This window comes from Prosopis cineraria, unplaced genomic scaffold (genome assembly GCF_029017545.1).
Source record: "Prosopis cineraria cultivar Desert tree isolate PC_DT_omini unplaced genomic scaffold, ASM2901754v1 PC4, whole genome shotgun sequence".
In the NCBI taxonomy this organism is placed as follows: domain Eukaryota; kingdom Viridiplantae; phylum Streptophyta; class Magnoliopsida; order Fabales; family Fabaceae; genus Prosopis; species Prosopis cineraria.
Window position 1 is genome coordinate 1,938,378 of NW_026555335.1, and position 24,177 is coordinate 1,962,554.

General features: G+C 35.2%; 1 protein-coding gene across 1 annotated transcript in view; it reads right to left on the reverse strand.

Annotated features, from left to right (window-relative positions):
* Positions 1-1,721: 1,721 nt before the first annotated feature.
* Positions 1,722-24,177, reverse strand: part of LOC129308578 (callose synthase 9) — a 58,167-nt gene continuing 35,711 nt past the window's right edge. Inside the window, exons 37-51 of the mRNA XM_054949775.1 lie at positions 9,940-10,055; positions 9,769-9,852; positions 9,566-9,678; positions 9,435-9,487; positions 9,196-9,372; positions 8,932-8,979; positions 7,919-8,077; positions 7,562-7,675; positions 7,398-7,486; positions 4,857-5,015; positions 4,678-4,780; positions 4,413-4,532; positions 4,004-4,054; positions 3,739-3,921; positions 1,722-2,151 (exon numbers count right to left, since the gene is read on the reverse strand). Coding sequence (XP_054805750.1) covers positions 1,915-2,151; positions 3,739-3,921; positions 4,004-4,054; positions 4,413-4,532; positions 4,678-4,780; positions 4,857-5,015; positions 7,398-7,486; positions 7,562-7,675; positions 7,919-8,077; positions 8,932-8,979; positions 9,196-9,372; positions 9,435-9,487; positions 9,566-9,678; positions 9,769-9,852; positions 9,940-10,055 — 1,806 coding nt within the window. The 3' untranslated portion in view covers positions 1,722-1,914. The remainder of the gene's footprint in view (positions 2,152-3,738; positions 3,922-4,003; positions 4,055-4,412; positions 4,533-4,677; positions 4,781-4,856; positions 5,016-7,397; positions 7,487-7,561; positions 7,676-7,918; positions 8,078-8,931; positions 8,980-9,195; positions 9,373-9,434; positions 9,488-9,565; positions 9,679-9,768; positions 9,853-9,939; positions 10,056-24,177) is intronic.

A 24,177-nucleotide genomic window follows, 5' to 3' on the forward strand; every position in this document is an offset into this window, starting at 1 on the left:
AAGAGATTGAGTGATCTTTAATTTTTAAAATTATATATTTTTTATTTTTTTAATTATTTTAATCGTTACAATGATTAAAAATACTGGAAATAAATTATAAAAATTAAAAACAAAATTTGATAAAACTATAAAGACTTATATTTTTTTCAATAAAATATAATAATTTATTATTACTCTGTCAATTTTTTTAAATATACATTATTGTTATATTCAATTTCAAATTTTAGAATCAAATCAAATAAATGTAGAAATTCATTCATTCATCTTATCTTATATATTTGGATTAGATTACATAGCTTAATCTGTGAAAAATATAATATATTCTCAAAATAGAAAAATACTTGTCATCTAGATTCTCACATATAAGGAGAGCTCAAATTAAATAAAAAAAATTTGGCGCGCATTTTGCCTTTTTTTGTTTTCACTTTTATTTACTACTATTTTTATTAAGAAAAAAATATGATGGGTACGACACTTGGAAAGCACGTACTAACTTCTCATCCATGCAGTGAGGGTGCCCGTCCCGATCAGTTTTTTTTTTTGGGCAAGCATCAGGACCTCGTTGGCCCAAAAATGAACCAGACATGATTTTTGAAGGCACCAAACATCAGTCCCACCAAAAAATAAATAAAGAAAGCCCTGAAGAGAACGACCACTGTGGCTATTTCGATGGGCCCAGAGCTGCCGACAAGCATGTTCTGAAGTAGTAACAAGCCCTGCATCTTATGGTCTCAATCTGTTATCTATATATTTAAATCTTCATAATTCTTTGAAATTGCGCATTCGTGACAAGAATATTCTCCCCACATTTACCAGAGAAACCTATTCAGCCAAAATGATGGAATTCATTTGCAAACCTGTTAATAAAGGATAATAACCATGGTTGAAATCTATCCTTCCCACATCTTGACGCATTCTAAAAGTATCGAAATGTCCTGTAAAATTTATGGTCAAAAATTCCCATTTACACGGGGAAAATCATGACCCTCCTGTCAATTCGTGTAGAATGATGCATAGCTTATATATATATATATATATATGTATATGTGGGGGGGGGGAGAGAGAGGATAAAATTTACATTGAATCACATTATAACTTGTTATTTAAATTCTATGTAACACGGAAAAAAAAACAACCAGGAAAAAAATATATTTTCTTAAATCAGTTGTTAAACTTCCCAATTGTTTGAACATTATATTTAATATTTAAGTATAATTTTTCGTCTAATTATTCCGCCAAATTTGCAACTAGGATCAGTTAATTGTCAAGAAGTCTCTGCGCTTAAAGCAGATATACAACCCACGTGAGAAACTTTGGGCAAGATTTTAAATCTCTTCAGGCCCGCGTCACTAACCCTGCAAAAGCGTTCAACCTCATAATCTATATGAATTAGCAAGGCAACTTCAATATCTGTAAGTTACTCCTTCCGTAAATAATATTTTTTAAAAAGTCAAATATTAAAAAATATAACATATTTTTAATTTTTTAAAATACAATCATTGCTTTTTTTAAAAAAAAAATACTCATAGAATAAATCACTTTATATTTATTTTAAAATAAAATACCTTATTAAATAGAAGTAAATATAAAAAATTTAGTTAATTTGAAGACAAATAATTAATTTATTGGAGATAAAATTCAGTTAAAAATACCTTACATTTTTTAATAGAAGCACATCTTATGCCCAAGGGTAAATCAAAAAATTTGAGTGCCATACCGGAAACTAGAAATGATAATTTCTATTTATCGAGAAAGACAGAAAGAAAGAAATGATAATTCCTATTCACAAAGGTGAAAATACAAAATTCAGATAATAAGCTTCCTATAAAGGGGATAAAAACTAATCTACCTCTCCCAATAAACAAAAAAATCTCATAATTCTTGTACAATACAGGGCATGAAGCGTAAGTAAAGCTAGATCCCAGTATTGGGATTGTTTCCAGCAAGGATAAGAGAAATTTCAAGGCCTCGGCTGAAAGCTTGGTTAAACATTAGACGGGTTTGGAATGTAGATACAAATGGGAACCATGAGAAGAATGCAATGGGTATAAAGATGAGCATTCCCATGCCAGCATCATACAGACGTGCAATTGATCGTATGGATTTCCATAACCCCAGACTCTTCACCACTGGCTTCCAGGCAACAGCAATCTATTGTAATACACAGGAAGAGGACTTGGTCAATGTACAAACATGAAACATAAACGCTATCTACAAAAGCTCTATTTCAACTTTGGATCCAAACCAATGCATGTTCATGCATGCATACTGTCTTTAAATGAGTTTGATTGGAGATGGTAGGCAAATGGATATGATCAAAATGGACGTGACAACCAAAAGGATTGGTGGCCAGACAATACTTCATAAAAGACATGATAAATGTAAATGAAAAGCAAGAGCCCAAAATATCAGTTATCACCAACGCTTAAGCTCCAACGTGTAAACCCAAGAATGGCTCATATTTGTACGTCAAATGCTGAAATTAACTAGATTGCCGACAGTCTCATGCACAAGACGCTTGAACTTGAATTATGGATAATAAATCTAAAGTCGAAATTTAAACTGAAATTGGGCATGGTAAGGATCAAGTTGCGACTGCTTGGTCATAAAGGCTTTGATCCAATACTGATAGAATCTCAACATAGATCTTATTGATCAATAGAAATATAGCAAGATCCAACACCGATATGGCTATATGAAGGAAGTCCAGATAAGAAGACATTTTCATGAAGAAAGAAACTTCCCAAACATGCTAGTTGAAAGTCACTGGAATGTGTGATCAATACTGTCAACCAGATTCGAAGAGGGAACCAAGAGCAGCCAAGTAGCCAGAGTACGTCGCAGGGCCACTGAAGGAGATAATGTAGGCAATGGAAGATAATCCATGTATCATCCCAAAATTTTCATTCCTGGCTGCAATCCTTAGATTTAACTTGGCAATTTCGACAATATGACACCCTAAAAATAGGACCCAACTAGGAAGGTGAAGGATCGAGATAGACTAAAGGGAGGCTGGTGACTTCTAGACAAAAGATGGCCATATATAGAAACACAATATCATACAACACCACATCAAGAACACTGCAGAGTTTCTGGGGCAGTGCATGCAGGTTCGTAGACAGGTGTATTGAGGTCCAGTCAACTGTGCCAGTTGGCAAGTTTTGTGGCAGTTTTTTGGGTCTTTGGGTTAAATGTAACTAAAAATGAAGAGATATGAGTATGTCCAGTTGAAATAATAACCATGGACTCCTGGTGGGCGAAAACACTTACAACAAAGCCAACAAAATGAATTGATTGCTAAATTAGTAGTCCTTAATCGGTCATAAATTACTTACAGATTCAACACTAATGAAATTCTCTATCAGTTATCTTTTAAGTACTTCTCTTAAGTCTTGAATAAAATTATCGCCCCTAGTATTTTATGCAAATAACGAGGATATATATATATGTCACGTTTTTATATTTCAAGTTATTTTTCACTTGTTACTAGATTCTGCAGTGCACAATTTTAAAATATTTTTCCAATTTAAAACATATATCACAATTTCACAATTATGTCATGTAGCCACCATCCCACAACCCTTAGCAGTTTACTCTATAACTGGAAAGAAAACACGATCAAATTCTATATCACCTAATGACATAGTAAACATCCAATTCACCCCAACTATATATATATATATATATCAATCAAAGAATTACTGTGAAACCAAGGGATCAGGTAATAGCAGAACTCACCGAAAGAATTCCCCATCCAGTAGGAAAAAATGCTAAGATAGCAGCAAATATATCTGATACAGAAAGATCAGAAAATATGACTGCCACAACTATTCCAGCCAGCGCCAACAACAAGGAAAGGCCTTGGATAAAACGCAACAAAAGCTGGAAGTTAACAGATATCTTCTGGCTAAAGGAGAACACCTGTTGAGCAACAAGACAAAAAAGCCTCAAGATATACAGTTTGGCAATGTATATTTAACAACAGAAAAAGGCATTTTCCTACCTTGAAAAGAAGTATAAGAACAGCCAGCACTGCCCATGACAGGCCATAAACCTATACAAAGACCAAAATAAAGGCATTGAGTTGACCAAGAATTAGCCAAAAGAATGTGGTTGAACATATTCATTCTAAAACTGTACCAAACAAGAAAAACACCTCAAGCCACTGGCTCAAGAGTCCGTAGCATGCATAAGTTAATGACTTCAACTGAACCTAAAAAGTTAATCCCAAAGAAGCAAAGAACAGTAGCAAAAAAGCTTACCACTGCTGCTACAACTGCTTAGAATGTAAGGAAATCTTAAAAGTAAAAAAAAAAAAAAGACTTGTAACGAACCCAAAGTAAAGAGTACACTAAAATCATTGAGAAAGATTATTTCTTAAGGAAGATAAAGTAGAATGAAGAAGATGGTACCGTCAATGAAGTATTTGTCCCTTGTACATGAAGCTTGTACACGATACCATATTGGAAGATGAAAAATCTTAGACTAAGGATCGTCTCCACTATTCTTGAACTAATAGTTCTGATATGTGCCTGTACATGCAGCAATTTTTTTCGGGGGGATAAAATAGAAGCAACACTTGTAACAACTGAGAATATTAGGGGAAGAAAAAAGCATTCAAAATGTCACAACAAAAGGGGATCACTTTTTAATGTGCATTGTTAAAATATTAAATACCAGTTCTTCATCCCACCAAGCTTCCCAGCTTTCTTCTCCCTTAACTCCAATTCCACCCCTGTACAGAAGCCAGTTTGTCCAATCCCGAAAGTCCTCAACTACCCTAAAGTAATGGGAGAAGAAAAAAAAAATCAATAAACGTGGCAGAAGGTCTGAAACCATATGAAGATCGTACTTACTTTTGCCACTCAAATCCAGATGGATTAAATAAATAAGGAGCAAACAACCAGGATAGGGCCATAAACCAGCTGCTAACAGTCAGAAGAATGTACGCTACAGCACTGCCTTCATTATATCCATATGCAAGGTATACTATCAACAAAAGCACAACTTCCAACCTGAAGAAAAGAGATATAATGTTAAGTTGTTGTAATAATTTAGGAAAGTCTGGTGGATGAGAAAATAGTTACTGCTAAGAAATATATTTAGGAGATTCTTGCAGATAAGGAAATAGTTACTTAAAGCGCACTCAAAAGCTCCAACTTTTTTCCTTTTCCAATATTTAATAAATACATTATTATTTTTTAAATTTATCTTCTTTATCTTTCAAATTTCTTTCTGATATCTTCTAATTTCTTAATTTCCTTTTTCCTTCTAAATGCCTAATTTAAAATTTATTCTTTCAACTTTTTCTCATTATTTTTATTGTTTACCTAAGATAGTAATAAAAATTTACAAGCATATTAATCTAATCATGACCGGTTCAACTATGACACAATTATTAAACCACACATATGAGGGGGTGATTCCAGAAGCTATTCTAAGAAGGAAATAAATGTACATATTTACAATGTATATAGGGATTATTATCCCTTGATTCTGAGAGTAGAAAGGATACAGAGAATGTCTTAGTCAATTTCCAATTAATTATAATATATTCTAATAGCTTGATATACCTTTTTACTGCAAAACTTATAATAATAATACTATATTTAAACCGGGTTTGATTGGGCATCAGGTGGGATACTAGCTCAGCCCATCTTGATTTACCTTTTTTTTTTATATACATACCTATAAAATCTCATATACGCTTTGTCAGACAGTAGTTGGTATGGAAATTCTATTTCTAATTTTTACCAACATTAAGTGCTAGGGACTATTCTGGGTTTTCAAACCCTCTGATGTAATTTGGAGTTATACACATCCATTTATTTCAGAAAATAGTCTTGCCATTTACGTGCAGTGAGTAGTGCAGCTTCTCATCGTAAAGACAGTCCTATACAAAAGTTAATAAGATATTTGAGCCTACCATTCATAAGATTTGGGAAACACACTCAAATACTCCATTGGGAAACCCTTACTACTAAATGTAAAACTTAGACATCGTACACTAAGTCTCAATTAGCCCCCTCGGAGTCATCTTGAAAGTTGCAGTTTGGACACTTCACTTGACTTCTTATTAATCAGAACTCCTCATAGGTAGCCTTTCTTGAATTGTCAACCACCGACTCAAATACCCATATATAGGAGTTTAACCACCCTTTACAAGTCAAGTGTAGGCCAAGGAAAAAATAAGAAGGTTGCAACCTAAGGCCTCTTGAGACTCCAAGAACACAAACTCAGGCAACAAAAAAGGTGAGTAAACAGGGGAACATGGAGAAAAAAGTCCCACATCTAAACATAAGAAAGATGAAGGCTATATAAGCTTGTGGAAATCCTAATAAAAAAAGCTTATACTATTTTGGTAATATGGACAAGCCTTTACAAAAGTTAATACTCCTCGAAATAGGGGAAACAGCTAGAATGCTTGATTACCTACCTACATGGAGACCTAGCACAGCTTATCATCTATCATGTTGTTAACTTCTCCTCGCCTTTGACATCTTCATCTTCTTCTCATGCTTTAATATCACTTGGTTAAGGGAAAAGGAATTTTTCTCTGAAAGAGGATTACTTTTTCTCATGGTAGAAAATCGTTAAAAAAAGCTGAAGGAGGTGCTGGTGAGGAGACTTGAACAAACGGTGTTGAGTTATGTGAAGAGAAGTAAAGGAAGACCAAGAAAGTTCACTCAATGAAATTATTGAACAGGACTTTCCGGTAGATAGCATATTTAAAGAATGAGTTGTTGGTAGAGCACGAGTGTAACATGATCCATGTAGTTGACCTTATCGTAGGGTTATTTTTTCCATTCACATCTTTTATTTCTCACTTTTCATTAGCTTTCAATAACCAAGCACAAAGGATATTAGGTGCACTAGGTGACCTTTCTGCATTCAGGGACTAGAATGCAGATTATTACTTCATATATCACCCACAATAAATTCTAGATACATGTAAACTTACATTCTAAGTAATATTGAGCTAGAATGAACAATAAAGCACCTAAACAGCTAAATTTTAGATCCCCTAAAGTTTTCTTCAAATAAAGTTTTCTTCAAATACATAATTCTCATCCTTAAGTCACCTACTATTTTAGTTGTCACAGGCTTCACTTATCAAGGTTACATTCACACTCCTTTTGTACAAGCTCTCTTCAACGTCAAGGTCTCCTTAAGGAATTTGATCCCTCCTACAATTGTAGGTAACAACAAAGGAGGCCCCATCAACGCTCTCTCTTCCATATGTTTTTGTTGGGTAATGAAATAAGTCCACTTTGTATAAGAATTATCCCCAAATAGTGCAATTCCAAACTTAAAAAAGTGTTCCTAATTCAAAATGTTAAGTGTACCCCATGAAGTTGATATCAGAACTATATATAAATTATATGAGAGACACACACCCTTTAACAAAATGACTGCGAGAGTAAAGCCTGTAATTCTCTGAAAATTTGATATGGCGGACGACAAATCCACGTCCAGTTGCTTGATACTGTAGCCAAATAAGCATGCTTAACAGTAGGGCAGACAGAGATAAAAAGGGACAGCATCAAGTCAGCAGACAAACCCTTGCACCACCATGAAGAATGGTCCGCCCAAAATAATGAGTCTTTGTACCCATGGAAAATGTAAAAAAGACAGAGCAGAGCTGAAACTGCATTGTGACAAAACCAACAATGGCCTGCAGCAACTCAAACGCATAAATAACTTGAAAGAAAGGAACATATAGAGAAAACGTTATTTTCTTCCACAAGATAACATGCAATAATATATCAAACGTGTAACAAGAAGATTCCTCACTTTTTTATACACTTCAGTTATTTCCATATCAAACCCTCCCTTCACTATTAAAAACAATACTTGATGATTTCTTCGTCAGTATACATTGAAGGCCCAAAAAAAGGGATATACGCAAAATATTTACCCTCAGGAAACCCTGTTCCAGGATGAAGCCCAAGATCATTGGTACAGCAGTGAAGACCCCAATTTGGAAGAGGAACTGTGTATTCAAAGCAGCACTCAGGGCAGTGTTCTTAGTTATCCTGGCCCTCTCCTCCATTTCTTCATCAAGGCCAGATAATGCCTAGGGAAAGATCATCCTTGATTAGATATCAGATCAATCCCAGTTGAAACAAACTCAAAGAATGCAAACAACTAAGAGAGTAGAAGTGAAAGTTATGAAAACGTTGGCAAAATGAATGTTGTTGCAAATTATATATATATATATATATTAAATACTAGAAAATCAACTGATTTAAATTGTTGATTAATTGAGTGATATGATAATATGAATAATTGTTTTTCATCCAGAATTAACCATATAGATAATTGATTGTTTATAATAAATATATTACATTGCAAAATGGATGATCCAATAGAGCACTGTAAATTGACCAAGTTTGTCTTGCCATCTTATTAAAGGTGCCTGGTTCGGAACCCTAATTAACATTTGAAGTTGCAAAGTTAAACCCTAAAATGGATTGGGGACATCGTAAATTTTAAATAAGTCCGATCATCTCATGCTAAACCACTTGATCAGACCAACCAATGCCAGGCCAACTGGTTCCCACAAATACCAGACAGTCCAGCAGTTTCTTGACTGATTTAAATTAAACAATGTGAAGTAATACAAAATGGACTATGGACTGATCTTGGCATGATCAGACGTGCACACCATCCTAGTTTTTGTAACAATGCTATGAAGTCTTCTAAAACCTCGTATGAGAGCGATCTCCCACTTTGAGCGCATACAAAAATATAGTTATGGAATAAAGGATGAACTACGAACTCTAGACGCCAGCAAAACTTCAGGAAGAAAAATAAGTAAAAAAAATTGAATGAATGAATGAAATCAACACACATGAATGTATAAATTATAAATAACGACAAACTGCTAAATAATCTAAAATCACAAAACTTAAAATAAATCCAGCTTACCAGATATGCTCTCCCATAAAGAAAGAAGTACACAGTCAGCACTGTTAACTGCAAGATAATACGGATAGTATGTTTAGATGTAAGAGAACAGAATATCAAAGCATGCATGCTAATGAATGCTAGAATTATAAGCCACAAACACATATTATATACAACATATACATTTAACTCCAAGAAAATTCCAACTATAAGTTGACAATAAAATACAATTCATTTGAACTTCAAAAACTTCAAGACACAAATTATGATTAGGATGTGGCTTACCATGGTACAAAAATAGAAGCCAACAGTTGTATAGAAAAATGACATCATCCGGAAGAAATCAAAAAGCTGCCCGAGTCTATATACATCGCGACTGAGAACTTGTTCACCATTACCACCAGCAACCTTCCCTTCAAATAAAGCAATCTGATTGAGCCCTACATCCCTTCCCTTGCCAACCTGTAAACTCCATCATCAGGGTCAGAATTATTAATAGATGCATCACACAAGAAAACCCTTGCCTGAATATATTCATGATGCGTAACATTCCCTTGACGTAAGGTTGAGTTGAATCCTGTAAATTAAGAAGATTTAAGATGCAAAAGGTCTGAAGAACCAAGGCCTGACTTATAAATAAAGCAACCACCCGCACCTGAGTAGATATCTTCACTAATGTTTATGATACGAGATGCCTTGCTGATGCCACCACGGGTGATGTGGAATACTCTATCAAAAACATCTGGATGACCATAATGCATCCGGACCCTGATCATGATTAGCAGTTTAGCACAATTTGGCTTCAATTACATTCAACATCCAGAATGGGAAACAACTAGCCATAGAAAATAGAATTACTTCAAAGGATTTGCTAAGACGCGCTGGCCCAAAGTAACAAAACTTGTCTCTTGGTTGGACATAAATGAGGCCAAAGATGAGACACTGCATATAGAAGGGAATAAATTATAACATCTGCAAACAATCAATCAGAAAAGACATCTCAAATTACAGCAGCCAAGTTCCATATACCTTCCAGTAAATACATGCTCTCTAACACCAAGAATTGTAGCAGGACGAAGGCCATGATCACAATGGAATTCTTCGAGGAGATTCCTCATCTTCAAAGCTTCCTCAAAATAGTTGTCCTATTATAAGACTTAAATAAACGTCACAACTCAAAGGGAAGATGATATGGCACAATGTTAAAGAATGATGCAAAAGAGGGGAGCCCAGTTTTAAAAAAGAAATTAGCAGATAAATATTTTTTCAGGTAACAAGGGAGGTAGCAGACAAATAATTATTATTTATAGCAAATTCATAGCAGAGAAACAGATCTTTTATAAATTGAGATGACAGTGTCACCAAAAAAAATCAAAATCCAGTACACTAAATAAATCTATATCCAAGTACATAAGTCCTTGTTTGCTTCGTTCGAATCTGGGCTTGAGAAAAGGAAAAGAGGAAAGAGGAACTTCTCTGATTTGGTTGGGAGGAATTAGGTCATTGGGAATGAAATTTTGGGAAAGAGAACAGAAAATGGGTTCCAAGCTTATGGCTAGAGAAAATTTCATTTTCCTGGGAAATTTTTTGTCCTGACCAAAATACCCTTTTGTTGTTCTTCAAATTTCTAATACCCCTTTTCGACTTCCTTCTTGGTCTAGTGACCCAATGTCATCGTCAGCCATCGCTGTTCCTCATTGTCATCCTCATCACTGTCTTCACTACCAAGAATTGTCGATTGGAGCTGAAGTGAGGTGGGTGTGGGGTTAGATACAATAGGTTTAGGGCTCGAAGAAGACAATTGCAGACATTGAAGCTGTGGGTTTGGTTTCAATGGGCCTGGAGTTCAAAGAAGAAGAACTACGAACATTGAAGCTGTGGGGTTCGGGTTCAAGTTCGATGGTCTGGAATTTAAAGAATATATCTAATAAGGCCATATTTGGTGATTGATTCGAAGAAGCATACATCAAACTTCTCCAAATTTGAGAATTAATATGTTATTTCTTGATTTTGTTGCATGATTTTAAACTATTGATTGATTACAAGTTTACATGATTTTACACTCTTCATTGTTGATTCTATGTTAAGTTGTTGCCAATGAACAAGGAGGAAGAGGGCAAAATAGTGTGAAAGTGAGGGGGGATACTATCTTCTTTTAATTTTTAAAATCAAATTAATTAATATCCTTAACATAATTTTCCACCCGTTTTTCCACTACATCAAGCATATTTTTTAATCCAATTCATTTGCTTTTTCTATTTCCATTTCCATCAAAATGGTTCTAGCAAAACAAATGGGGCTTAAGTACTTACTATTAAAGTCGAATGGTGATGGGTACAAGCAAGATGGGAAAGCTATTATGGAAGAGAACAAACTCACTTAAATATCCTTTAGAAGAGCCCATACCTAATGTGGGATGAGGTATCTCATACTATTATGGTCTCCATCAATCAGTTGCCTTAGAGAGCTACCATCCCAACAGTTAAATTTTGCAACACGTCATTTCACTTCTTGCTAGTAAAAACCCTCCACAGTAGCCCTTTTTGGAGTTGTTGACCAAAGCTCTAATACTAATTGATGACACCCTAGTGAAGTAGGGAACTCTGAAAAATCTAACTATTTTGAGGTGAAATCAACCACTCATGTACCACAAAGAGCAACGGATATTATTTAACTCAAGTCTAGGCATCCTTTACTAACTTGGCCTCCACAAAATTGATGGAGATATAAAGATGTAATAGAGCCAAATTAGAAAAGATAAAATGTCATACAAAGTTCAAACAAGAAAAAAAAAGGCAAGTTTAAGAGGATAAGGAATTGATCCACCTTGTCACAGCTATCACAGACCTAATCATAGTGCTACTTTCAAAGGATTGCAAAGGATTAAGCAATCAATAGAAGCACCAAAAAGGCCTTGTTTCCAATCAAATCTTAATATATGGGAGAACAAGTGCAGCAAGGACCAAACTCCCAACCAAATTTTGTCATTACGAAAAAAGGTAGCCCTTAAAAACTACAACTACCGCCTTGCCAAGATCAAAGAAAAAAATTCTTTTTTTTTCCTTAAAAGAACTTCAAAATATAACAGTTCATCAGCAAAATCTTACTGCACTATAACTTTGACTGTTCAATTCCATAACCTCCATTAGTGACTGAACCAATTAGAATAAATACCCCTTGGAGTGAATAGAACAGTCAATGTGATGTGTAAATTGTATATGTGGTCAGACCGAATACTTATTAATTGTATATATTATTATGAGTATATTTCGGGTAGATATTAGGGAGATAATTTAGTATTTATGTAAGAGATATTGTGCGATACCTAGATCTGATTCTAGCTCCATGTTTCTCGGAGAGATAGTCGCACACTCACTTGTATATATCTGTATATTCTCTTTCAGTTCAGTGAAGCAGTTTTACACAGTAAATTGCTACATGGTATCAGAGCTGTCACCTGTGACTTCAGATGCAGAACAGCTCGACTCTGAAAGCATGGAGAATAAGTTGAACCCAACTTACACTCCATCAATGTCGAAGAGTGATGGGTCCTCAAAAACTTATCCGAGCAGGCCAGGCAGTGGTCTCTTTGGGTCGACTACCAGCCATGAAGGATCAACGATGCATATCGTCACTGTCAAACTCAACGGAGCAAACTACCGCATGTGGGCTCAAGCTATGAAGCTAGCAATTAGAGGCAGGGGAAAGATAGGCTTTATCAATGGCTCATCTAAAGTCCCTGATGAATCCGAGACACAAGAAGCTCTGCGATGGCACACAAACAATGCATTGGTATCGTCGTGGCTTATAAATGCGATGATACTAGAAATTCAGCAAAGTTTCATGTTTCTTTCTTCTGCTCATGAAATCTGGAAGGCCGCACGAGATTCATACTCTGATGGAAAAGACTTAGCGAGATTGTACGAGCTTAAAACAAAGACTTGGACACTCCAACAAGGAGATCATGAGGTCACTGCATTCTGGTTGGAACTAAACTCTACGTGGCAAGAGCTGGATTTCATGACAGAGGTAGAATGGTCAAGTAGCACTGATGCTACTTGCTATAAAGAGCAAATTGAGAATGAACGTGTATTTCAATTCCGAGTTGGTCTCAACCAATCATTGGATGACATAAGGGGACAAATTCTAGGTCGTACACCACTCCTATCAACAAGGGAAGTATTTTTTGAGGTTCGCCGTGAGGCAACTAGACGTAAGGTAATGCTCTCTGGAACTTTTCCTACTCCATCTCTGCCGCACTTGTATGCCAAGTGGTAATACAACCCAAAGGAATCAGAAAGGGAAGGTCACGTGTGACCATTGCAAAAAGGTGGGTCATGCCCGTGAGACTTGTTGGGACATCTATGGCAAACCAGCGGATTGGAAGCCATGGAAAGCAAAGGCTAAGGGGTACCAAACCTCTAATGACCCACCACCAGACAAATCAGATCCAATACCTCAAATGCCTCAAGTTGATAAGGAGCAGCTAGGTAAGTTACTGAGATGCTCAATATGCTTCAGAAGAATGATCAAGGCCAGAAATCAAATCATACTGCTTCTGTAGCCCACAAAGGTAATAGTGCATTACTCACTACTACAAACAACTTCAAGTGGATTGTGGATACTGGGGCAACAGATCATATGACCTCCGACTCCACAGTGTTTCACACATATGTCCCTAGTGCTGGGAATAAGGCAATTAGTACAGCTAATGGGTCTTCCGCAACAATAGCAGGAACTGGGAGTCTAATTATTTCTGATGTCATGAAATTAGAACATGTATTACATGTGCCTTATCTAGCCTACAATTTATTATCCATTAGTAAGCTAACGAAACAAGCAAGTTGGGCTCATTTTTGCTGCACTTTATATTTTTCAGGACCTCTTATCGGGGAAGATGATTGGGAGTGTTAAGGAGCATAATGGCCTCTATTACCTTGACGAATCAACCGTGAGTAACCCATGATCTCAAATTCAGTGCAATATTGCATCTACATCTGAGAAAAAAGACTTTAAAGATCTTTTGTTATGGCATAGGAGAATGGGTGATCCAAATTTCCAATACTTATGTCACTTATTTCCTGAATTTCAATCAAATAAAATTCCTTTTTTCCATTGTACTGATTGTGAATTGGCCAAGCATCAAAGATCTAGTTTCAAACCTATGGAATATAAGTCTACCCATCCTTTTTCAATTATTCATAGTGATTTATGGGGTCCTGCTCGTATTCCTAATCGCTCAAACACAAAATGGTTTATCACCTTTATTGATGATCATACTAGAATGTGCTGGGTCTATCTGTTACGTGACAAGTCGATGTCCTATCCGTGTTTTTGAATTTTACACAATGATCAAAAAATCAATTTGATACTACTATTCAAGTCCTTCATACCGATAATGGAACTGAGTATTTTAATCAATCAATGAATCTTTTTCTCAAAGAACACGGAATTGTCCATAAGAGTACATGCCCCAACACTCCCCAAAAAAATGTTATAGCAGAGAGAAAAAACAAACACCTTTTGGAAGTTGCAAGGGCATTACTCTTCACCTATAATGTTCCCAAATATTTTTGGGGAGATGCTATTCTCACAGCAACTTATTTAATAAATCGTTTACTTAGCCGTGTCCTTTCCTATGTTTCACCTCTTGAAAAATTAAGAGTCCCATTCCATAGCCCATCTTGACACCAATCTCCCTCTTAAAATATTTGGCTGTACCTCTTTTGTTCACTCTCATTTTTCTCACAAATTGGAACCAAAAGCTGTGAAGTGTATTTTTTGGGCCATGCATCAACTCAAAAAAGTTATAAATGCTTTGATCCTCATACCCAACGCTTGTACATTAGTAAGGATGTCACGTTTGTCAAAATTGAACCTTTCTACCCAAAAGCCTCAATTTAGGGGGAGAGGGGGAGTGACATAAATGACTTTCAGCTTTTGGATACCATTTCTGAAATTCCTGAATCTCTTCCAGCATCAGAAAAAATACTTACAGCACCAGAAAACTCCCTTCCAGAACTAACAGATCCTAATTTCCTTGTCCAAAAACCCACCAAGCCTAGGATCCAACCTTCTAAGCCAGAAACTGAAGTGAAAAGTCTCTCAGAGAGTAATAAAAATGCAGGTAGTGCACTGGAGAAGACACCAGCAGTTTACTCTAGAAAAACGTGGAGGAATAAAGAAACTATTATGCCTGAAGCACAACCAGAATCTAAGCCACTAGAGGTTCCTAGAGCTGAGATTGAGGGAAGTGAGAGCCCCTTACGTGAATGTGGAGGCGGTGAAATTGAAGAACATGGTGATATAGACCTGCCTATAGCCCTAGAAAACAACCTAGAACCTGCACACAACATCCTATTCAAAGATTTGTAAGTTATCATACTTTATCTCCCCAATATCGTGCCTTTGTAACTAATCTTGATAAGGTGAGGGTTCCTAAAGATATACATAAGGCACTCAGTATACCAGAATGGAAGAATGCTGTGATGGAGGAGATGAATGCCTTAAAACGAAATGGCACTTGGGAGATAGTAGAGCTACCTTAAGGGAAGAAAGTTGTGGGATGCAAGTGGGTGTTTACCCCTAAATATGATGCTGCAGGTAACCTGGACAGGCTGAAAGCACGATTAGTGGCAAGGGGATTTACTCAGACCTATGGTTTGGACTACAAAGAAACATTTGTGCCTGTAGCCAAACTTAACACCATCAAAATTTTGATTTCTGTGGCCGTAAACATGGACTAGCAACTGCACCAATTGGATATTAAAAATGCTTTCCTGAATGGTGATCTAAAGGAAAAAGTGTTCATGACATTGCCCCTAGGTTTTGATGAAGGAAAACCCAACAAAGTGTGCAGATTGAAAAAATCTTTATATGGTTTAAAGCAATCACCTCGGGCTCGGTTTGATAGATTTTCAAAGGTTTTGAGAATTGAAGGGCATAAACAAGGGTTATCTGATCATACCATGTTTGTGAAGTCTGAGGGTGGAAAAAGGTGCATAATCATTGTATATGTTGACGATAACCAAAATAAAGAAGGCTCTAAATCAAGAATTTGAAGTGAAGGATCTGGGCAACTTAAAATATTTCTTGGGTATGGAAGTTGCGAGATCACAGCGCGGGATTTATGTGTCCCAAAGAAAGTATATCTTGGATCTATTGACTGAGATAGGTATGCTGGGGTGCAAACCAGTAGATATACCCATTATAGTAAAAAGGAAGAAAAAGGAACAAAAGAAAGATACAGAGGAAGAAAAAGATGAATTAGAAGAAGAGCCGGATGGGAAGGAAATGAACTAGTAGACAAAGAAAGATATCAAAGATTAGTGGAGAGGTTAATCTATCTCTCACACACTCGGCCAGATATAGCTTTTGCTGTAAGCGTTACAAGCCAGTACATGTGTGATCCGAGACAGAGGGACATGGAAGCTGTATATAGAATTTTGAAGTACTTGAAGGGAACGGCTAGAAAGGGGTTATTATTCAAGAAACAAAACCTGTGGTCTATTGAGATCTATACAAATGCGGACTGGAGAGGAGCAGACCAAGATAAAAGGTCAACATTAGGATATTGCTCATTCGTATGGGGCAACCTTGTTACATGGAAAAGTCAAAAACAGAGAGTAGTCTCAAGAAGTAGTGCAGAATCAGAATTGAGAGCCTTAGCTCAGGGCATCACTGAAATATTATGGATAAGACGTGTCTTGGAGGAAATACAGATCCAAGTAGAGTTTCCATTAAGACTCTACTGTGATAACAAAGTAGCAATTAGCATGGCATTAAACCCAATTCAACATGAACGATCTAAGCACGTGGAGATTGACAGACACTTCATAAGAGAAAAGGTTGAAGAAGGAGTTGTGTGCCTCATCTACTTACCAGCTAGACTCCAAGTTGCTGATGTGTTAACCAAGGGTCTACATAAGCCATTATTTGATAATTGTATGAGCCAGTTGGATATGATTAATATCTATAATCCAACTTGAGGGGGAGTGTGGTCAGACCGAATACTTTTAATTGTATATATTATTATGAGTATATTTCGGGTAGATATCAAGGAGATAATTTAGTATTTATGTAGGAGATATCGTGCGATACCCAGATCTGATTCTAGCTCCATGATTCTCGGAGAGATAGTTGCACACTCACTTGTATATATTTGTATATTCTCTTTTGGTTCAGTGAAGCAGTTTTATATAGTAAATTGCTACAGTATATTACTAAGTGACTTGTGATTCATTTGCTTTAGTTAGGGAGTCAATACAAAAAGGAGAATGAGAATATGATATGAAAATAAATGTACATGTCATTTAAGTGGTTATTGACTGTTAAAGGTAGTTAGGTCTTTTAGCTGTCTTTTAATGGTTTTACTCAGTGTCTCTTAAGAGTCCTAGAAATATTAGGATGCTCCTTGATTTGTAATCAGCCTATTGACATAATGAAAGTGCATTGATCAAATCCGGTTCCTTCTCTCCCTTCTGATTCTCTCTATCTCTTCTGTTTCTTTCTCTTCCTCTTTCAATTCTTCTCTATTTCTCTTTCTTCTACGTTCTTCTCTATGTCTTGTATCACAATAGCCCTTTCACCTAGTTCTTCGAAGCTCCTGCAGAAAATTGGAAGGAAGATGTAGATTTAAGAGCCTTGGTTCAGCACACGCAGAAACACAAAGGGGTTATTGGTAAATACACGTGGGATGGACAATTTTTTAGAAGAAAGGAGAAATTACTAGTTGGAAATGTTCCTGGCCCAAGGCTGAGATTGTTTGATTGGCTGCATGCTAGTCCTCAGGGGGGTCATTCCGGTCTGCAAGCCACTTATAAGAGGTCGAAGAGTTTATCTTGGAGGGAAAAAAGGTTTATTGATGTTGGGGATTGCATCAAGCATTGTGACACTCATGACGGATGCAAGTATGAAGCAGTGACCAATCCAGAGTTGTTGCAGCCTCTTCCTATTCCTAGTAGAACTTTGGAAAGCATGCAATAGATTTCATGGAAGGGTTGCCTAAGTCTTATGGGAAGGATAAAATATGGGATGTAACTGACAGATTGAGAAAATATGCCCATTTTTTGCTATTACCTCGTCCCTTTACAGCTGCAATTTGGCTCAACAATTCTTAGATCACGCGTACAAGTACTATGGGGCTCTGGTAAAGTTCGTAAGTGATAGAGACACAATCTGTGTAAGCAAGTTTTGTAGAGAGTTTTTTGCAAGTTTTGAGTATTGAACAAAAACTGACCTCCTACAACCCACAAGGAGATAGCCAATCAGAGGTAATTGACCGTTGCTTGGAAACATACTTGAGACGCTGATAGGTTCTAAGATGATTGAAGAGAAATAAGGAAGATAAATCTCTATTAACATATGAAATCAGAATCTAACTTCATAATATTTGTAATAACTCAAAATTTTAAATTATTTTTATACTAAGTGGAGAGTGGTAAGTTATTGAAACTTATGCTAGTAATTCGCTTGAAGGTTTAAAGTTTGAATTTTACTAAGAAAAAGTTCAATTTTATTTGTTTTAAAATTAAAAAAAAATTGTGCCTTTTGTTGTAATTTTTCCTTATGGCTTTTCTTGTAAGTTTTCCATTTTTTCTTTAGATCAGATTTTATCTTCCTTTATGCAAAAAGAAAAAGAGCATCTGTGTTTCTTTTTTTTCCCTTCACTGACAGTGTGCTCCTCCTCTCCTCATTGTCAGATTTTTCTCCATACAGTCAGACTTCTCTCCTCCCGTTAGCCTTCTCCTCTTCTTGCCGAAGCTGTGCTGCTATTAGGGGTGGTGGAAGGTAGTTGATTTCTCCAGTCTTCCATAGTTGTTGTCGTGCGAGTTCTTCTTCCGTGTATTGCAGCGTCAAGTTCTTGTTCTTTCTTGATCTAGCACTACCTGTTCTTCCTTCTCAGTATTCATCCGTCACTGCTAGAGGCCAAGTTCTCGTTTCTTCCTTTCTTTTCTCTTTTTGACGCCGTCGACCAGAGCTCGTATCTTCTCCCTCCTTGTTCTACGACGGTGCTATTCTATGTATGAGGGAAGATTCCAAATCCTTCAATCCATGTTCTTCTTTGCTCTTTGGTGAATTTAAACTTTATTTTCTCTCCCTTGCGTTGATTTTGTGTAATTTCTGTGATATGGGTAATTGCTGGAAATTCTATTTTTGATCTTCAAATTTAGTTGTTGTGCGTGCAAAGGAGATATTATTGTTCAAACAAGCTTAAGTTGAAAACTTGGAAACCTACTCTAGTTAAGAAATGATTCCTTGAGTATTTTGGTCTTTGTAAGAAGGAAATTGATTTAGATGTTATTCTTTTTTTCTAGGAATTAAATTGATTTTGATAAAGAATTAAGTTTGGGGAGTATATTAAATTTAACTGATGTTGATTAGAAATTTTTGGGAAAGAAGTTTAAAGAGAAAGATGATTGTTGTATGTCTTGATTTTGAATGCTCACAACGCATTTGGTGAAATGTTTGATAAGTGGATATTAGTCTTTGGTAGCAATTAAATGTGATAAAGATATTATTGTTGGGTATATTGTTGAAGTAGATGATTTTCTTTATGATACAAGGATGTAAATGAAATTAAGGGATTTAGTACTTGGCGGATGCTACAAAAACAAAGTTAGTTTGTTCTCATGTTAATTCCTATGTGCATATAAAGTGATTGATGCAATGTTTGAGAAAAGTGAAAGTTGAGGTTTATTTGTGATGAGGATGATGTGAGTTTATGTTCTAATTGAGCTCAATTTGATTATTGGTTACATTAATGATATTATGAAAATTTTTAAAAGGGAAATTAAGAGGTTGGTATGTGTTTAAAGATTAATGTCCATCAAGTGTTTGAAGAGAGTTTGGCTTGAATTTTAACTTACAAAAATTTCATTAAATCCTTGCAAGACATAGCAAGTCTTAGCATTATCTTGTCAATCGAGCTCAGCGTAGGCCACATAGATTTGATTATAAAGATATTATGTAATTAGCTGAGTGCTTTGAAAATAATGTACTTTTAGTATTTTGACCAAAAGAACAAAAGAAAGAGTTTAATATGAGATTGTATTTTAACTGAGTATTGAGCTATAGCTTTGATGGATTTTATACGTAGAGTCCCAATTTTAAATTTTCAAATAAGTATAGCAAAATTTTGATATTCGTAATGTTGGAAAGAAATATTGAATTTATTGAAAGTTTACTTCAAATTTAACATGATTTTTAGGGTGTTTGGAAAAGGAAAAAATGTAACCAAAGTTTAGAGGGGATTTTGCATTTCGAAATTTTAGATAAGTGAATAGCATCCCAATTGATTTTTTTTCTAAATTTTCCTTCACAAAAATATTACATTTTTAGCATTTTTGTTTAAAACAACGATGTGATTATTGGATAAATTGTTAATTAGGCTATTTTATTTCGTGAAATTAGCTTTGTCAGTTTTGAAATGATAGTTATTCAATAAATACAAGTTTAGACTTTGATTACGAGATTTTATTTTATCAAATATTGGATTGACACTAAAGAGGATTCATGCGAGTTTGACATTAAAAATGAAAATTTTATTTAAAAGAGATTATTTTCTCACATGCTTGAAATTGGGTTTGAAAGGGACTTGATACAGAACACTGGTTGCTAACAGCAGTCCCGTTAGCCCTTGGCGCATCATAGTTAATTACTAGTTAGTTTGATTTTCGTGAGCTCTGTTCTCATGTCTGTTATTCGTGGGTCTCACACCTGTGTCTGTTTCGTGGCTTCGGCCACATTCGGTTACTTACCCTCATGGACTGTGTGTCCACGTTTGTTTTGTGGCTTCGACCGCATCTGATTACTTACCCTCGTGGACTGTGTGTCCATGTCTGTTTTGTGACTTCAATCACGTTTGGTTATTTGCCCTCGTGGACTATGTGTCCACGTTTGTTAATTATTATGATAAGTCCCTGAAAATATGAATTTGATTATTTAATGATTTTACGTCCCACTTGTTTTTAATTAGTAATCTATTTATAATTACTTATGTTTATTTGCTCCCTTGAAACCAAGTAATGATATTTGATATGATAATTTAATCATTCAAAATTTCATTTAAAGTTATACAAAATCCTTTTATTCTGAATTTATTTGAATTTTTATGGAAATTGTTGTCTCTTTAATTATATATAATTGTTTTTAACTTTCTTTTTATTCATGTTTAGTTATTTATTATTGGGACGTTATTCACTAGAAATAATTTTAGTCTCAAATAGTGTAGCTGACGCTGAACCACCCACTAAACATTGAGGAGTTTATGATTGACTAGAAGTAAAGGAGCTAACAATTAAATTTTCTCTTAAAGTTTTAATTATGAAATTTTATTTTGTAAACTTACTGTTAGGTGCTCCACATAATCTGTGGTTAGATTGTTTATGTTATCATATATTTGTTTGTTAGCTGAAAGGAGCTCTGCTCCTGATTGACTTGATATTTTTTATTGAAACATTGTTATCGTAGAATTTTCAAGAGATCTTACTTATAGAGGAGGTTCTACCGAAATTCTCACACCTGTGTATTGAAGCATTTTATTAATACCAAAAATGTTTATGCATGTTCTAATTCAAATCAAAACATAATTATGTATTAGTCATAGAAAGATTAACTAATTCAAGGCTTAAGGGATGTGCGGTGGTTCACATCCTGTGCCGGTCACCCTCTATTTTTGAGGCGTGACAATACTAATAAGAGAACATGGACTAATAGAAGTAAATAGAATAAATAAATCTATCAAGATGATATAAAACAAGAATCTCGTTCTATACTTCTATCAATAGCCACACTTAGAATCTACAAAGGGCTAAAAGTTTCAAAAGTCTATTTTATTCATGATATGAACGCTTCTAAGTTGCTAAGCATATTTATAACTCTAAATACAATCTAAAATACTGAATAAAATCTCCTAGAATCTATAAAATACTAAATAAAATCTAAAGAAATAAATATCTAAATAAAATCCAAATAACTAAATATCTGAATAAATATATAGATATTTAAATAAATATCTAAACATCTATATAAAATCTAGATAATTAAATACCTAAATAAAATCTAAACAATATTATTAAATAGAAAATTTCTAAAATAAATTGAAAATAATATTTATTTATAATATCTATCTTCCCAAATAACCATTATCTCGAAACTCTATCAATACTCCCCCCTTGAAAATTCGCCTTGTCCTCAAGGCGAGACATAAGCAATAGCTTTCTTGTGTATCTAGAGGTTGAGATGAGAGTAATAAATAAATAACAGCATCTCCAATATGGATTCCAAAAGGATGAACAAGAGGCTGTATGGGAACTTTAAGGATAAAATTGCAGTTAGACCCACTGCCCACCAAGTTCACAAGCTGGCATTCAAAGAAGCTCCTTTGAAGCTTCATTATAGATATGTTGTTGCTATCCAAAATAGCATTGAGGGACATTTCAACCCCACTAGGTTCCATCTCCACGGTTTTGTCCTCTTTAAGGGAAGGAACAATTTCTTTGCGGTCCTCTGCAATTTCTAGCGGCAAAAAAAATCCCTTGCAATGATACCCAGGTTTCATAGTCTCACCACAGCTGAAACAAAGTCCTATCTCTTGTTGTTGCTGATGTATGGCTTCCACAAAAGCCATGCTAGATGATGGCTTGTGTGGAAACGAGGTTGAAGTTTCTGGCCGAAGGGAGTTTGAAGTCAATGTTGATGTCTTTTTGAAGTCATGTGCTGTTTGATAAGGGACTAAAGGAAACAAAGGCTTAGTTTGGTTTTGCTGGGCAGTTTTGGGCTCACAAGAGTGTTGGCCTTTTAACTCATTCAAGGGCCAAACTAACAACCCGATAAACTGTCCTAGGTTTATGAATCTGGATGTCAGATTTGAGCTTCTCCTTGAGACCTTTGATGAAGACTCCCAAGAGGCAATGTTCCAGCCAATTCTTCACACAAGCAGAGCACCTAGCAAATTCCAAACGATACTCCTACACGAAACCAATTTGCTTGATGTCACATAAGAACTTATCTGGGTTTTGATATTCCAAAGGCCCATAATTTTCTAATAACACCTCCACTAATTCTTCCCAATAGAGGATTGTACATTCCATGTTAATAGAAGTGAAGAAATCACGAGCGTCTCCCTCTAAATGCCTTAATGCAATATCAAATTTGAAGTCTTCAAAAGTGTGATAATATAGAAAATAATTTTCCACCTCTAAAATCCATGGTTGTGGATCTCCACCATCATACTTGGGAAAATGTGTTCTAGAAGATGGATGATAATAGAACGGGATGGGTGGTGAAAAAGTGGGTTTGTGAAAAAGGCATGCGGAATAGGTAGGTACCATCTTTGGATCAAATGACTCTGATACCAAATGATAGGTTCCAAGATGATTAAAGAGAAATAAGGAAGATAAATCTCTATTAACATATAAAATCAGAATCTAACTTCATAGTATTAACAAGAGAACATAGAACTAATAAAAGTAAATAGAATAAATAAATCTATCAAGATAATATAAAACAAGAGTCTCGTTCTATACTTCTCTCAATAATAATCTCCAAAGGGCCAAAAGTTTCAAAAGTCTATTTTATTCATGATATGAATGCTTCTGAGTTGCTAAGCATATTTATAATCCTAAATACAATCTAAAATAATGAATAAAATCTAGATAACTAGAAAATTGAATAAAATCCCCTAGAATCTATAAAATACTAAATAAAATCTAAAGAAATAAATATCCAACTAAAATCCAAATAACTAAATATCTGGATAAATATATAGATATTTAAATAAATATCTAAATATCTACATAAAATCTAGATAACTAAATACCTAAATAAAATCTAAATATTATTAAATAGAAAATTTCTAAAATAAAGTGAAAATAATATTTATTCATAATATCTATCTTCCCAAATCACCCATTATCTCGATACTCTCATATGCATGTAGTGGCCACTAGCAAAATGGGGGTATAATACCGCTTTTCATACTTCAACTAAGGTCACTCCTTATGAACTTCTATATGGCAAAAACAACCAGTACACATACTTTATTTGCCTAGAGAGGCCACCATTGAAGCTGTTGATACAACAATTTCAACAAGAGAAGAAGCCATAGCCATAGCAAAACATCACCTACATAGAGCGGTGAATATAACAAAGTAAAAGGCTGATCTGCACGGGTCTTTTAGGGAATTCAAAGTAGGATAGTCAGTTTTCCTCAAGTTGCAACCTTATTGGCAGATTTCACCACCCTTTGGAAGTACACATGCACTG